Here is a 17,877-nt window from a genome sequence, read left to right on the forward strand (position 1 = left end):
TAAGTGTCTGAAGTGAAGGGGGCATTTTCCCACAAAGAATGCTAAACTAGACAAAATGTTGATACAGATTGTCCACCACCCCATATTTCAACACTGGACCAAGAATTCACCATTCGAGGCATGTAACTAGCCAGCCAGCAAACAAACATTTAAGTGCAGTGCAAGTACTGGAATTCTCTTTGCTTCAAGAAAGACTAGTGAAAATTTATTCTACTTTTTAATATATCAAATACCGAAAATTAAAATATATTACAATGTAATTTTGCATTACTTCACTAATATTATATATTTTCCCCATGGTACAGCATTAACAGTGAGGTGCAATTTAGGGATTAGAATGCTCTGAAGCATTCTATATTGAAAAAGACCAGACAGCTGACATGGTGGACTATACTGATCAAATATAAGAAATATATTCGGTGCCTCCTGCACAATAAGCATATCTCAACGGTCCTGAATTTATTGGGCTCTCTCACATTTCAGTGCTTTTATAGCTTCAAAAGAGTCATTCTGAGCCCTGATATTTTTAAGTTTAAAATGATATTTCATGGGTACTTAAAGTCACTTGTATACTAAAATATCCAGATTGGAATTTTTTTTTAAATGGTTACTGGCAGAAACCAGAAAGTAATTCATTTGATAACCTTGTTCAATACAGAAACAAAACTAATTTGCAACTTTCACATGCGTATTTACACATGGAAATTAGAATGGTTGTTTTTCCATTAGTTCTTCCTAAATTTCAAGGGTGAGAAGAATGGTAATGAGGTTGTACTGAAAAATACTGACTCAAAAAAGACAATAAAATTATCCTACAATAACAGAAGAACTGCTTAAAAACTTCTTCTTTACTTCAGTTTGCTTACTGACAAATATCAGATGAAAAAGCTTATTTTAATTCTGCCCTAAATTGTGCAAAAGGTCTGAAGCAAAATGTCTTGAAGCTCATAGTCTATGGTAACAGATATTTACTAACCACATTTCCTACAGAAAGACACATGGGCATATACTGAAACAGATTTGCCTCAGGCATGACAGACTATTTGGTGCTCTGTGGAGCAGAAAAATCTCCTACTTCCATTGGGGGGGGGGGGGGGGGGAAGAGAGAGAGAGAGAGAGAGAGAGAGAACTATTCCAGTCCAGCACCTTCCGCCCCCCACCTCCACCCGCTATACACTCTGGGAGTAGGATCAGCAAGGACAGAAATTCACTGCCAGACAGTTCCTCCAGAAGCTTGGGCACCTCAAGTCACTGAGCCAGTTCTGCTCTGATCCACATAATCATGGAATGTCTTAAAATGTGCAGAAGATATACTGCTAACGCTTTTCATTAATACAGTGTAAGTGCAGCCGTTTTGCTTAATTATTCAGATGTGTACATCAGGGTACAGTAATTACAGCCTGTGAATGCTAATTGAGCAATCTTGTGAATCAAATTACATACTGGATATACTATTTCTTTAGCGTGCTCCCTGGTTTCTCTGAAAGCAAACTGCACTAATAACCCCATGGCAGCGGGAAGTTCTCCTTCTATTATGAGCCTGGATCCGGGTCTGCTGACATGCGCTGTGTGGAACAATTGACGAGGGGTTTGTCCATATGTTTTTATCATTGTTTCCAGGGCTCTTCTTTGAACTGGATCCTCAACAGCAGAAACATCCATCCCAAAGTAGGTCTAAAATGTAAAACAGCAAACACAAAAGCTAAGTAAAGTTATCTTTGAAAAAAGTTTCCCCAACTAAAACTGCACAAGCTTAGAACCAGAGTCTTCAGCCCTTCTGTAATTGACTTCTGGATGCAACAGAATTGCAGAACTACACCCTAAAGTGTTAAGGAAAACCAGCATGAATCAAGGGGACTATATGATCGACATTTAAATCCTCTATTTTACCATAAGCAATTAAATTACAGTGGTGGAACCCGTAAGTGAGAGCCTGGCTGGACAAAGTCAGGCTGCTGCACTGCTGAAATGTAAGCCTTTCAAGGAATGCGTTTTGAGACCTGAAAATGTACAATTTGGGAATTCTTTTGAAATTGACAAGTCCTTAGTCATCTTGTTCTCCTGTCACCACTGTCCTGAGTGGATCCAGAGGCTTTTGCAGTGTAATGCAGAGGCTTAACCAGTTCTGTGATCCAAAGTTAAAGCCACTGCAGGGGTTTAGCTTAAATGGGACATTAATTATGTTGCAGGTGAGTACAGTAAGGGACACAAATGATTGTGGAGGAGGAATAGTATAAATGTTGTGCTCTCTAATCAGACACTTCACTTATCTCTGCTGCAGCCTTCGTTACAATCTGCCAACGTGAAAGGCTTCTTTTTGATGGAAGAGGAAACAAAAATACTGCATTTCTAGATATTATTGCAAACAATGACTAATTGTCCAATAGGCTTTTAAGTAGACACACATTGTGTGACAATTCCCTGCCTAGCTTTAGCCCAGGAAAAATGATTTAAAATAGACATAATTGACCTTCATGTCACAAACCCTGAGATTTTACCAATTCTTCATTTAAATATTCAGTCTTTTTCCCTGTTCTTTGACAGTTAGCTATTTCAAGGGAATTTGCCTAAAGCTGGATGTTTTCCAAGCAATCGGTCAAATCATCTCAGAGATCAAATAATTTTATACTCTGAACAGATTACTTGACAAAAAGATACTTACGGCAGGATGGAAGACATTGATAGCTTGAACCGAAGCCTTGCCCTTTTGCTTATACCCAAACACTAAATCAATCCAGTTACAGATGGTCTGGGAGACATGATCAGACTCTAAAGCCTGACGATGAATCAGGATGAAGAGACGGGGATCATTACGAGCCCATGGGGGGAGATTGACATGGTTTACTCTTTCACCATTTTGACGCAGTCCAAAATCAAAACCTAGAAATGTAAAGAGGAGGGTTTATCCGGTTTTATTATTTACCATTTATATTACTGTAGAACCTAGGAGCCCCAGTCATGGACAAGGACTCTATGGTGCTAGGTGCTGTACAAACACAAAACAAAAAGACAGTCCCGGCTCTACAGACAGATGGGGCAGTACAAGAAAACAGTGAGACAATATTTATCAGCAGATAGGCAGTGGTCTCAGCACACCAGCAGCCTAACAGTTCTTTTTTTTAATATGCATCACTGAGAAGGAAAGTTTATGCGGCGCTCCACCCAAGCATGAGGGGCAACATGGCAGAAAGCACAATTTTAGGATTTCAATTACAACAGCAGCAACAAAAGGGAGGTCTTTGCAAGAGTTCTAGGTGTCCTGACACTTACTCATTCCTACAATAGCATAATGAACCCAGCAGTGTTAAAAAAACATTCAGATATGAACAAGGTAATTTGAATCAGCCAGTAACTAAGCTACAAAAAAACCAAAAAAGCTTCTTTCTGCCTCCCACAGTGCCACTATCTCCAGGAATCTTCTCCAAAAACCTCATAAAAGAAGTGTTTTCTGTAGGATACCCAGAAAGTCCCCAAAATTTTGGTTGATCTATATTTAAAAAGAAATCTGCACCCATTTCACTCTGAGCAGCATTTTCAAAAGCCTTGTGAATCTATAGACCTTTTCTGAATCTCTGCAGGGAAGCATGCTTAAACAGAGTTCTTGCTGGAAAGGTGATAACATGCTTCTGAACCCTAGTGTAGAAATGATCTAACTATATTACAGAACTGTATACAGTAAGTGGGCTGGCAATATCCTTGTGGAAAGCCATGTGATAAATTGAATAATCATGTACCTTAGTCTCACATGCACTCTGTACACTATATCCACTGGGACTACTAGCATTCCAATTCTCTTAGCAGCTTCAAACAGATGGTACTTTTTTTTTTTTTTTTTTTTTTTGTGGGGTGGGGGGAGGAGCACAAACCTTTCAAATGTCTGCTATCCCCACTGTGCAACAGCCCTGAGGTCCAGAATGGGTAATACTCAGCACTAACACTGCTTCTTGCTATAGTCACTGAAGGTCTGATCTCTCTACTTGAAGTCTTCTACTGATTCAGTAAAACACTTCCTTCACCATCCTCCATCACTGATCCTTTCCATTCCATTCTCGATGGTCAGTCGCTCTTTAACATTCACCCCCATCACTACCACCTGACTCCACCAGTTAAACTTAAATTATAACAAGGAAACATGAACAATAGAAAAGGCTCAATCTTACAAAGTGCTGAACACTACTGTGAGATGTTGAGTGCCCTCAACTCCCAAAGGTTTTATTGGGCATTGTTGGCACCCAGCACCATATTGGATCTAGCCACAAGTCCCTTGAGGACAGCATGAAGACAGTAAACTCTCTCAAAACAACTGACAGATTGTCAGAGCCTCCTGGGGAAACCCTAAAATGTAACTAGCTGAAAAAAGTAAACAGATTTATCAGAAGCACATTACCCTCAATGGAAAGGAGCAGATGCTCTTTCAGTTATAACAAACAGATTTTAATTTTCTACATTTACCAAACATCCTTGTCCGGATTAACTTTTATGGTTTTCTTGAAATCAAATAAGACTATGGCAGTACACCTCATGAGCATGAAGTCTGGGCTTGCAGAACTAACAAAAGTAGCAACAGTAGAGTCAAGCTTAAGCCTCTGTGGCTAAAGATTCAAGATCTGGACCTGCCAGGTTTCCCCTTCAGAATCAATTAAAAAACATGGGGGGAAAAACCTGATCATAACATGGAATTATCAGTTTCAACCCAGAGGCCCAAACCTTATGCCTTTTTAGAGATCATTTTGGCACTGTCTCATATACCTTCTCTGTTAACTAAAAACTCTGGAAGATAGAAAAATTCTGGGATAAGCTCCTTCACGTCAGTCATAGATTCATAGGAGGAGAGGCGCCAAGTTGTGTGGGTAGAATGAAAGGTTCTGTCTGGGATGTCAAAACTTTGATCTGCAAAGAAAAACCGAAACTGAGTTTATTACCTTGACAAGAGGAAAACATACAATACCGATTGTACATTGGTTACCTCAAAAAGTTCAAGTTCACCAACTTTGCTCGGCTGAGGCCTGAACATTTAGATCCCAATTGCTACATGTGAGACCTAGAGTTAAAAGCCATAGAGAGCAGATTTTTTTCTAACTGATCACAGAAGATGTACAGACATTTTTAGAAGATGTAGAGTTTTGTGAGATGCACAAAGAGTTCATGTACTACAGGTGCTCTTTATGAAAGCCTCAAAAGGGTCCACTGTCAAGGTAGATCAGATTTCCAAATTTACCACACTTGATAATTTCACTTTATTTTTCATTTGTCATTTTTAACAAAATTAATCTTACCTTGATAAGCTAAGAACATTTTAGTGAAAGGAGGCATTCTAACTAGAAAGTGAAGTACAGTTCCACTGTTGGAGTAATGAGATCCATAGTGATAAGGCTGCACAGGAGGCATTGGGTCATCCTCTCTAGCTCCTTTGCGGTACTCCTCTTCCAAATACTAGAACAGGAAGAACAGGTAAAGCATGGGTGTTGTATCTTATCCAACATGCTACTTAAAAGCTATGTTGCTAGGATACTATACTAAGAGATGCATCCTTCCAGCACTTCACTGGTGCTTTCTATCCCAGACAATTTCTGAAGAATTTAAGCTCTCATTTAGAAGAAAGGGCCTCACTTAGTGGGTTTTTTGTTTGTTTGTTTTTTTCCAGTTGTAAAAATAGCTGCTGTCTGAAGTAATTCGTTATTCATTTTTACCCCACAATATTTTTCTGGAAGAGACCATTCCAATAACTGTTTCCAATGCTTCAGCTTACACCTTTCAAAACATTAACCATGGTTTTCGGAAATTGTACTAACCATGGTGTCCTATTGAACAGAGTTAACTGCAGATGTAGAACACTAATTCAGCTGCACCTGTCGGTTTAATCTTTTTTCAGAAATAGGTAACTTCTATAGTGTGGACCAGGTGCCATTTGACCTTTACAAAAAGGTATAACTTTCATGAAAGAGACATAATCCTGACTCTTCCATCAAAAACTTATCCTTAGGGGTGGCAAATTTAAAGGGATAGTAAATATGAGTTTTGGTAGCAAAAGCTGCAGAAAAATCAGATCAAAGACATTTTCAGAAGTGCCAAAGTGACTTAGGAGCCAACATCCTACATTCAAAAGAGGACTTAGGGCTAGATTTACAAAGATATTTAGGCAGAGATGCAGATCTGTATCTTTGAAAATCTCAGTAGGTGCCTAAGTGAGTTTTATCCTAAATCGGTTTGAAACTGCCACTGAAAATATGGATGTCAGGTTCACTACACTAGAAAACCCATCACTTACATGCTTGAGCCCATACAGCAATCTAGTAATAAAGAATTGACATCACTATGGCAGTGTACTAACTGACAATCTGCTAGATCATTTTACATAAATATTGAATGAAGAGGAAACGGTGCCATACATCGATGGTTTCCATCAAAATTTCATTTTAAAAACATCAATTCAACCACAAATGACAGTGCATATACACACTTAAGCTTTTAAGCAACAGACCACCTGACTTTCACAATATATTGCTCTAGTTATAAATACTGTTCTTGCTATCCAGGAACACTGTGGTGTCATAATGTGGGTTTTTCACACTAAAAACTTAAAATCAAAACAAGTTCATACACACACTTTTGTCAAAGCACACTCCAGATCTTGATGCAAATCTAAATGAAAGGCCCATGTCTAAATGCTTTCCAGCCCCATCAAGTCATTCGCTATGGAATTTAATGGGGGGGGGGAGGGCGCGCGCCCAGGAACAAGATACATTTGTTGACATGGTCACTATGACTGCACCCCATATTCATAATAGTATTATAATAATATGGTTGTGGCATAATTATGATGATTTTGTGCAAGATAAGTCAAGTGAGGAGTCATTGGAAAAGATATGATTTGCTGAATATGATTATTCTATTTGTCCGCATGTATCATTTTTGTATCTGAAGTTATAAACACTATGTATCTGTACTTCAAATGCAATTACGCATGGGTAACACCCACTAGGCAAGATGCTTTCAGTCTAGATAGCTGGTTGGGAAGGGCCTATTCAGGGCAATGAGCCATTAGGGAAAACAACAGGCCTTAGGAGAAGCTTATCTCCCCCCACCCGGTGAGCCTTCCTGAGAATGCTCCAGACAGCCTGTAAGTAATGGCTGCTATGACTCTACAAGGACATGTGACCAGGCCACATGATTCTAGACTCCATCTTGGGATGTCAGTATTTTTCCACAGACCAGTCTGGGAACCAAGTTTTGAAACAAAGGGCTCCCGTCATATACTAAAGCTATATAAGGCAGGGAGTCACATCATCTGTAGTTCTTCACTCCACACACAGGAAGACACCTGGAAACACCTGAGGAACAAAGACTAAACTGGAGGATGTGCTGGACCAAGGCTAAACGGATTTCTAGCCTGTGTATGAAAGACCTGGGGATTCCAAGCTGTAAAGCAAGTGCAACTTGTCCCATAAGAATCTGCAGCCCACCTGTATCATCAGCCAAGATGAGAATTTGCTAGTTCGTATCCTATCTTTCTAGTATCTTAGACTTAGTTTGTGTTTTGTTTATTTACTACATAATCTGCTTTGATCTGTTTGTTATCACTTAAAATCTATCTTTTGTAGTTAATAAGTTTATTTTATGTTTTAATCCAAACCAGTGATCTTTGACTGGAGTGCTTGTGGAAAATCTCTGCTTGGTTACTACAAGTGTACATTGTTCTCTTCACATTGAGGGAGAGGCGGGCCAGTTATTAAACCCATGTACTGGCCAGATTTGACCAGGGCAGGACAGTTCTGCTCTGGGGTCTTAGGCTGGGAAGCTGGTGGTTAGAGAGCCTGTGTGTAACTGCAGGTGGGTGTGTCCCTATCTATGTGAATGCTGGTGAAAGTGCAGGCTGGAGGACTTTGCAGCTTGTCACAGCAACAGTGTGAGAGGGAGCCCAGGCTGGTGGGTCAGAGGGCTCAGTGGTACCCCAGTTCCAGGTAGCACCCCGGGGGGGAACCAGTCACAGTCACCATAAACAAACGCTCAGTAGCAACAGCAGGCAGCACTAATGGAATACTAATTCTACTCTATATGATCAGATCTATTTTCAAACTAGATTGAGGTTAGGAGATGAGGAAATACTTTTATCAATTAAACTAACTGCACAAAATCTTTAAATGACCCAGGATGTTTGAGGGCAAACATAACTGTTCTGTTGCATACTAGAAAAAACCCAGATGTACAACATAATTTTTTAGACCACAAAATGCAAGGCAATTTACAGAGATATATTTATTTATTTCGCTTCTTTGGTTAACTTCATATGTATTTATCTGGCAGGTCATGAATTTAAACCCCAACATACATCATATTGTTTTGGTTTTAAGATACCAGAATAAAACACATTGTAGAAATGAGAGTTTAAGATACCTTGTAAGTATCCACATATCGATCTTCCTTTTCTTTAGACTGTACAGCTATGGGTTTGGCTAGATTTCTGTAATAGGAGAAATGTTGACATCTTATTTTCATATGAAATTAGAAAATTCAGTTAAATGTAAATTAACATATATGAAGACTGATCTTTTTAACTAAATTAGATTAAGAAGAGTTAAAATATAAAAGGACAAATACAAAGACAAATCCTAAGAACAAAGCTCTACATATGAGTTTAGGAAAATAAAATGACTATAAAAATACATATTCTTAATTTAAAATTGGCCATTTGATGTTAGTGCTAGAGGAATGAAAGTCATTTGTCCACAGAACAGTTACAGTATAGGCAACAGGCAGCATACTCCCCATTCTGCCCCCACCAACATGCTTCAGTCCTGACTTGTAGCATCCCTTTAAGAGTAATGCCTGGTCTACCGTGGCAAGGAACCTCCTCTGTGTCGCTGGAATTAACACTTCCCCCACAAATCAGGCCCACTCTGGCCAGCGTGCGTCTTCCCCCTCTGTATTTTCTTATCAGTATTTTCAAGGTAGGCCTCAGTTCAGGCCCAAGGAGTAGGGTTGCCAACGCTCCAGGATTGGCCCAGAGTCTCCTGGAATTGGCATCAATCTCCCAGTGACTATTGAAAGCAATCCAGGAGATTTTAATAGGATATTTTAAGAAAATGACATGACATGTTGGGGGAAGAAAAAAAATCTCCCGGAATAGCTTCAGTCAGAGTTGGCAACCCTACCAAGGAGGGTTCCTCCAGCTAACAAAAGAAAACCAATTTACAAACACAAACAAAGGGGGGTACCTTTCCCTGCCCCCCTGTTGTGGGGGGTGGTGGGGTGCTGTCCTGTTATTGGCCCCAGATGTGTCAGTCCTTCCCCTAAACAGGCACTCAGCTTTGGTTGTTTCCCCTGTAGGGAGGAGAGCAGCCTCTCACCCTGGAGAAGCCTATCTCCCTGCTGCCACTAGCCCTGCAGCAGCTCGTCTCTCCTCCCGTCTCTCATCAGAGGCGGGGTTTTTAAACGGTGTCAGGAAGCCCTTAATTGGACTCAGGTATCCCTAACTGACCTGAAGTAACTCTCTCTCAGTTTATAGGAAAATTGGCTTCTCTCATTCTAAGGCTAACATACCTGCCTTCCATCACTCCTCTTGCTCAATACTAAGTGGCGGGACCTATTGCCATCTGTTGAGGGTGATAACCCTGGTGGGCCAGCCTGTATTCTGCCTTGGTCCCACAGCCCTCCGGGGATATTAGTTGGCGGCTCCTTCATGGAGCCGTGAGCACAGGCACATACCTGGTGCGGTTCACCCTTATCACAGATGTCTGTCCCTTTTGCGACATGAGGGAGACCCTGGCCTACCTTGGGTGTGCCGGGTTGCAGCCCCTTTTCCAGCTTTCTCCTGGACATACTTTTGTGGTTCTGGCTGCACTTCTGCTCCCAGCTTCTAATTTATGCACACCCCATTCGTGGCCCCTGCTCGTCAACCTCCTCCTAGCAATGGCCAAAGTGGCCATCTGTAACACCAGGGAGAGGATGCTAGCTGAGGGAGTGCTCTGCAACTGTGGGGCCTATTTCTGTTCCTCTCTCCGTTCACATATCCAGGCAGAGTTCCGCTGGCTCCCTTGACATCTTTGAGGAGCAGTGGGCGCTGTCCGGGGCTCTCTGGTCGGTGTCCTCTTCAGGTTCCCTGATTCTGACCCTTTGACATGCACACCTGTCCTTGTTTACTGTTTTGTTGTCCCCAATACTTATTTGAGTCCCAAGCTCAATAGTTCCTGCCCTTAGGCTTGGGGAGGAGCCTTTAGCTGTGGGTGGGCTTGTGACCGCCCACCTCCCAGAACCCAACAGGACTACTCCTCTTGCAGTTGCCTAGCCTGACTTTCACACTACACACAAGAGCTGCACCAACTTCACTAAAATACATTTTAAAAATCAATGTAGTTAAGATTGTGCCTGTGTGGACACCTTTTAGTCTGTTTACAACTAACTGATATAGATTTACCTTTGGTAACTGGCAAGTTGCTCATATAGCATAATTCTGTTTTTGGTTATGTTTTGCTAAATTGTCAGGAGGTCTTTGGTTACAGGCTGTTTTTTGTTTTAAGACAAAGGAATGTATATCTGGAAGTGTAAGACAGCAGGTATTGAGTGAGACCTGCCAACTACTGTGAATATAAATGCTGGTAACAACAGGTATGCTATTCAAATTGACTAGATGAGCCACCTACCTATTGTTAAAGGTCATTCAAATACCATTAGACCAGATGTGTTTCCTAGCAATCTTCCTAATTAAGTCTTGGTTTATCAGGGTGATCATAAGTGGATTTTACTGAAATAACCAGTTTAATGAGTTATCTGGAAAGGAGTAATTTCAAAGATTTCATGTTACCTATAAACAGATGGATCATGTAGGTCCAGTGTTTCGCTGGTGTAGTCAGAAAGTATAAAGGGAAATACTGGATACTGCATGAGATCATTGAAAGAACGGCCAGCATGTTTGTTTAAATGAGTCAGGTATTCAAAGTTGGTAATCTGTCCTGTGTACCATAGGTGGGTCAAAGCAGTAATGTTCCCATACTCCAAAAGATTAGGCAGGTTGTTCATTAAGATGTTGTGGTACACATCATCACGGACCTAAAACAATTATTGTAGTTTTAATCAAGCAACACATTTAAACTGTCATAAACTACGTCTCCTCCTACAGTATGTAAGATTCTCTCATTTACAAGGTTCTAGAGATCTGTGAAGATCAGAACAATGTGATAAAAAGTCACAACATTAAGATATTGAATTGGTTTAGTCCTTTGTTTTTAGAACATACCTGTGACACACATCCTGTCTATCAAAAAGCCTGGCTGAGCCCTTAACTCGTATCAGCTTCCAGAAGTATCTAAGAATTCAAAGAAGCCTACCCATAGTTTTTCTTAATGTATTCCATGAAAATACACATTATGTATTGAAGAAATTATAAAAAATATCTTTATACACATATTATATATTACCATGCATTAATGCCACACTGTTACCTTTGTGTTGTCAAAAGCTAAGAGTAAAGTTCTGCCATTTGTTAAAAATATTTCCACAGCATTGTCTCTTAATTGCCACCATCTCTTATGAACTTCCTTGATTTCTTCATATGTCCAAGAAAATGATGCTGGTTCAGTTTCCCTGTGAAAACTCTGAAGAACATACAGTAGATTGATACAGAAAATGTTTTGCTCAGGAGCCTTTAAAATTAGCCCTATTTGCAGTCAGTTTCCATTTATTTATACTGCATACTGTAAACTAATGCTCTGTGTGTAGTAATTTACTTTAAACTTTGGCTTGTACTTTTGAAAATCTTAAATTAAGCTGCATTTCTCTAATAGACAAAGAATTAAGTTGTTTACCAAAGACTTTATATAATGAAAACTATTTAATAGATCTTTTGTTTTTAATCTGTTTCACCCCTACGTCAATACAAGACACTGTTAGGGATCATAAGAATTAGCTCAATCAAATGTCACTTTAGGGTAATAAAAACAAAGCTTTTTTTATCCACAAGTTTCACCTTTCAATAGAGAAGTAGATTAAGATTCCTAATTCTGGGGTTCTGGTCCATGATTAAGGCTCCTAGGCATTACCGTAATATACAATAAAATCTGGTGTTTTTTTATATATAACAAATTAAAAGACTGGTAGAATTGGGAATAATAACTTCCATTATAGAATAAAGAGACTATCAGCCTTACTCAGGGCATTTGTATGTTATTGCTGAAATGTTGGCAGATAAGCATTTTAAAATTCTCAAATAATCACACACAAATAGAGTCTAACAGTCTATGAATTCAAACTCCCAGATACCTTAATATACAAATTAAAAATTAATATTATGGTGATTTTAAATGATAAAGCACCAAAGTTATTCTCGGTTCTGGTTTAGAGAATTTAGAAAAATGTGTGATCTGTGAAAAACTTCAGCTCATACTCACAGAACTTTCTATTGTGTCAGAAGCATTGTCTTCAACGAAATACATTCCATATTTGCCTGCAGAGAGGAATATTTATACAAAAGGTGACTGTTACTATACTAATTTGTCTTTACTTTTAACATCTATAAAATGATTATACATGATGTCTAAAGCACTAACGATGCTGTTCATAATAGTAAGTAAAAAGCACAGCACTTAGAATCATAGAATATTAGGGTTGGAAGAGACTTCAGGAGGTCATCTAGTCCAATCCCCTGCTCAAAGCAGGACCAACACCAACTAAATCATCCCAGCCAGGGCTTAGTCAAGCCAGGCCTTAAAAACCTCTAAGGATGGAGATTCCACCACCTCCCTAGGTAACTCATTCCAGTGCTTCACCAGCCTTCTAGTGAAATAGCGTTTCCTAATATCCAACCTAGACCTCCCCACTGCAACTTGAGACCATTGCTTCTTGTTGTATCATCTGCCACCACTGAGAACAGCCTAGCTCCATCCTCTTTGGAACCCCCCTTCAGGTAGTTGAAGGCTGCTATCAAATCCCCCCTCACTCTTCTCTTCTGCAGACTAAATAACCCCAGTTCCCTCAGCCTCTTCTCGTAAGTCATGTGCCCCAGCCCCCCTTGGTGGAAATGAAGCTAAATACGATCCTTGACAAGCATTCAATGACTTAAAGTAACAACAATAAATCTAATGAGCACACTGTGAAAACTGTAGGAAAGGAAGGCCAAACTGACTAGTTGGGTAAGCAGATGGAACTCCAGTAGTCAGAGTTAAGGCCAGAAGGGGACCACCATATTATCTAGTCTGTCTTCCAGTATATCACAAACCACTACCACAATAAATGCAGTTACAATCACATAAGCCAATGATGAATTTACCCTGGAATGTCTGTGTTAATAAAATTCATATAGAGGCTGTAGATATGTAAATTAACTAAGACTGAAAAAAATATTAAGTGCACAATAGCCATGCAACTCAAAGCAGCAACACACAAATAAAATATTCTGTATGTGGGGTAATATATGACTATTCATCATCCTCTGTACAATAAGAGGTACAATATGTGGAAAGTCAAGCAACATTTCGGATACTCCAAGATACATATGAACCATATGTCTGGACGAAAATCAGTTGTGTGTTAACTTTAGAAAATTTAATCCATATATTAACTGTGACACTGGCAGATCAGGTGCCAGCTCTTGCCAAGACTGCAGGCATTAGCTAAGAACTGACAAACTCATAGCTGAGACTAGACTAGTTCACCTGTACCTCAGTTTTGCTCAAAATAGGTATTAGTCTTATAAGAACATATTTAGTGTTTTGACTCTGAAATGCTTGTAAATTGCTGCATGCATTAATCTCACTTGTAATGTCGATATTCATAGAATCAAATCATAGAATATCAGGATTGGAAGGGACCTCAGGAGGTCATCTAGTCCAACCCCCTGCTCAAAGCAGGACCAATCCCCAGACAGATTTTTACCCCAGTTCCCAAAATGGCCCCCTCAAGGATTGAACTCACAACCCTGGGTTTAGCAGACCAATGCTCAAACCACTGAGCTATGAAAATATGTAAATTTTGTCTTATAACTTCATAAATGTTTGCTCTCTACTTGCAAACCCAGGTACAGGAATTGTCATTCCCCCACCCCACCCATTCAGGAGGGCCATCAAAATTTAAATGGGGCCATTATAAGACAAAAGCTGTGTTAATTGTCCCATCCACCCATGGTGAAGTAGGTGCAGAAGGCTGTCGCTTTGAATGCTGGAAGAGGTAAATGACAAATCTTCACATCAACTCTTTTTTTCATCTCTTTGCTGAACTCTCACAGGGCTAGAGAAACCAAACTGAAGCCAGAGATCCTGGGTCTACCCAGAAAGACACACTGAATTGACAGATCTCTACAACTCTGTCACTCTTCGGATTTAGATGCAACTCATTTGTGTATATACATTTGCTTGCTTTAACCTGTAAATAATTCTCTTACGTTTTTCCTAATTAATAAACCTTTAAATAGTTTATTACAGGATTGGCTGCAGGGGCTGTCTTTGGTGTAAGATCTAGAGTAGCAATTGATCTGGGGTAAGTGACTGGTCTCTTGGAACTGGAAGCAACATGAATATGATGTGATTTTTGATGTAAGTGACCATTTATCACTAAATCCAGTCTATGTGGATGGCAAAATAGACTGGAAAGTCTCAGGGGATTGTCCGTGAATCCATGGTGAGACTGTTATAATTGATCCAGGAGTTCACATTTGTTACTGTGTTGGTAAAATCTAATTATAGACCATACCACCATTTTGGAGTATCTGCCCTGTTTTTCTGACAGTCTGCCCTGAGATAGGCACTCAGATTCGTGAGCCACTCCAGACAAACTGACATTTACATGAATAGAATTAGATCTATACTAGATAATACAGTACTTAGTCCTGCCATGGGTGCAGGGGACTGGATTAGATGACCTCTTGAGGTCCCTTCCAGTCCTACGATTCTATAATAAGGTTTCTCTAACTATTACAGAAGGATTAAAGCTGCTCTTTAAACTAAACTAACCTTTTTACAAGAACATTTTTAATATTTAGTCATTGAAACTGTTATGCTTACCTAACAGCAATTCACCAGCTGTCTCTCTAGAAGGTGCTACATTGATGCATCTTCGATTCACTCTGCATATATACAAATAGAAACATTTACTACAAGTCATAAAATTCAGTAGATATCTAAAATTAACAGCCTCAAATACTACACACTATAACCAAGTAGACTTTTCCTTTTTTCTGTGACCCCAAGTGTTCAAATCCCAAAGGAACGTGTAAAACTAGCTCTCAGCTCTTTAAAGAATTGTGAGCAGCTGAATAAAACAGCTGAACGTTCAATCTATGAGAGAAATACCAAGCTCAAATTTTTTAATATATATTCACTTGTACAAATTTAGGATTTGTTGCTTTCCGCATGCCACAGCTCTTTTTTATGTTAAGCTAATTTGGTGCTTGTGAAAGGTGCTGGATTGCCAGCACTGCAAAGTTAAAACCTAGTTATCCATTGAATACATATAGTATAGGCAGTGAAAGTGCAGATTTACTCAGCTAGTCAATGAAGGGATGAGAATATAATTCAATCTCCACATCCATTCACTTCTGGGCCTCTGCTGAAAGCACGAATAAATTTCAATTGCAATGCTGATATTTGGAAATGAACCACAACAAAGGCATTGATCATAGGCCCAATACCACCCAGATGGTAATGACTTTCTACTAATTGTTAAGCTTTAAAATCAGCAACCTAGAAGTGAAAAGCTCTGTAAACCCACTACCATCTCTCAAGTCACCCACTCTACTATATTTGCTGTTTCTAATTTATGACAAGCAAGTGAAGCAGGTGCAAGTTAAGTCTTCTTAAATAAAAATATTTCTTTGTTGGGAAACATTGTATGATCTTATCCCTATTGTTCATCTCATGGTCGCCCCTCATGAACAAAGGCAAAAAATAGAAGTTTCCTTTGAGTAAGATTTTTTTCCCTAATTTAAAGCTTACCTTATATTCTCACTTGCTGCTTTGTCTTTTACAGTGGAAGAGTGAGAGGAATGTGTTTTATCTTCAAATAGGTAAGACAAAGGGGGTTTGATCACTTCTATTGAAAAGTGTAAAAGAAATAAATCGATTAAAATATTAACACTCTAGCTTTTGTGAAAATTTAGTTATAATCTTAAAAGTGTTATTACCTTCCTGTTTCTGCCTATCTCGGAGCAGGTACTTATTTGGTATAGTTAAATAGCACCTCTGCAAGCGGCGTCTCTCTCGGTTTGGGCCTTCTGTTGGATCTAGTTGCCAAGATGTTGGGTAGCAGACAGGATCATACCAGAGTGTTCTGAAAATGAAAGTATTTTAGCATTTTAGAACAACATGACAACATTATATCTATATAGATCTCTCATTTATTCTAATTAATTTTTTAAAAAATTGGTAAATACATAACCATTACAAACAGGCATGAATTTCACAGTGAAACGTTGTCCAACTCATGTTGCTATAAAATAGAGGACTGGATCCTGCAGTCCCTTAGTCTCATGGGCTGTTCCATGGATTTTAATAGAACTATTCATGAGTAAGTACTGCTGGATTGGTCAGCAAACTGCTTGAAAGTTATCAAGGGAATAAGTAAAAGTACTGATGCATAATGTGGTGCTTAGTAAATTAAATTGCTACACTGCGACCTAATACAGCTTGTCCAAAAATAGAAGTACCATCATGGTGGACACTCTTAAGTTTGAAACTGCACTTTATTTGGACCCTTTCCTTTTTAAAAGATCTTGTACGCTTTTGTTTCTGCAGTAACAAGATACAGCATTTTTGTTGCCAGTCAAGATTTCTTGAATTGGCTTAATGCATTTGCAAAAGCACTGGCTGGAAGATACAGTTTATGCAAAACACTCAAACCAGATCTTTGTATTAGCCCTTCACTTTTACTACTGTACCTTTCCAATGTAGTATAATTTTATGTTGTTCCTTGTCCTTCACCCATTAGGTACACTGATTATATTTGATAAAAGGCCAATCTATAGATATTTCAAGATCTAAAAAACATCCATTGGATTGTCCACTTATATACAGGAAAATATATTTAGTAGGGCTGTCGATTAATCGCAGTTAACTCACGCGATTATCTCAAAAAAATTAATCACGATTAAAAAATTAATCGTGATTAATTGCAGTTTTAATTGCACTGTTAAATTTCAATTGGTATTCTATTATTTATCAAATATTTTGGATTTTTTTCTACATTTTCAAATATATTGACCAACAACAACAACACAGAATACAAGTGTACAGTACTCACTTTATATTATTTTTATTACAAATATTTGCACTGTAAAAATGGCAAACAAAAGAAATAGTATTTTTCAATTCACCTCAGACGAGTACCGTAGTGCAATCTCTATCATGAAAGCACAACTTACAAATGTAGATTTTTTTGTTGTTACATAACTGCAGTCAAAAACAAAACAATGTAAAACTTTAGAACCTGCAAGTCCACTCAGTCCTACTTCTTGTTCAGCCTATCGCTAAGAGAAACAAGTTTGTTTATATTTATAGGAGATAATGCTGCCCGCTTCTTATTTACAATGTCACCTGAAAGTGAGAACAGGTGTTTACATGGCACTGTTGTAGCCAGCATTGCGAGGTATTTACGTGCCAGATATGCTAAACATTCATATGCCACCATTCCAGAGGACATGCTTCCATGCCGACGCTCATTAAAAGAATAATGCGTTAATTAAATTTGTGACTGAACTCCTTGGTAGAGAATTGTAGGTCTCCTGCTCCATGGTTTTACTCACATTCTGCCATATATTTCATGTTATAGCAGTCTCAGATGATGACCCAGCACATGTCGTTCATTTTAAGAACACTTTCACTGCAGATGTAACAAATCCCAAAGAAGGTACCAATGTGTGATTTCTAAAGATAGCTACAGCACTCAACCCAAGAT

At 39.0% G+C, this 17,877-nt stretch overlaps 1 protein-coding gene across 1 annotated transcript in view; it reads right to left on the bottom strand.

Annotated features, from left to right (window-relative positions):
* The window catches only part of LYST (lysosomal trafficking regulator), a 156,408-nt gene that overhangs the window by 19,512 nt on the left and 119,019 nt on the right, over window positions 1-17,877 (bottom strand). The window contains exons 35-45 of the mRNA XM_065400871.1: window positions 16,109-16,254; window positions 15,921-16,017; window positions 14,991-15,052; window positions 12,384-12,439; window positions 11,439-11,591; window positions 10,802-11,046; window positions 8,395-8,461; window positions 5,277-5,433; window positions 4,750-4,890; window positions 2,663-2,880; window positions 1,444-1,674 (exon numbers count right to left, since the gene is read on the bottom strand). Coding sequence (XP_065256943.1) covers window positions 1,444-1,674; window positions 2,663-2,880; window positions 4,750-4,890; window positions 5,277-5,433; window positions 8,395-8,461; window positions 10,802-11,046; window positions 11,439-11,591; window positions 12,384-12,439; window positions 14,991-15,052; window positions 15,921-16,017; window positions 16,109-16,254 — 1,573 coding nt within the window. The remainder of the gene's footprint in view (window positions 1-1,443; window positions 1,675-2,662; window positions 2,881-4,749; window positions 4,891-5,276; window positions 5,434-8,394; window positions 8,462-10,801; window positions 11,047-11,438; window positions 11,592-12,383; window positions 12,440-14,990; window positions 15,053-15,920; window positions 16,018-16,108; window positions 16,255-17,877) is intronic.

The sequence above is a fragment of the Emys orbicularis genome, chromosome 3 (genome assembly GCF_028017835.1).
Source record: "Emys orbicularis isolate rEmyOrb1 chromosome 3, rEmyOrb1.hap1, whole genome shotgun sequence".
In the NCBI taxonomy this organism is placed as follows: Eukaryota; Metazoa; Chordata; order Testudines; family Emydidae; genus Emys; species Emys orbicularis.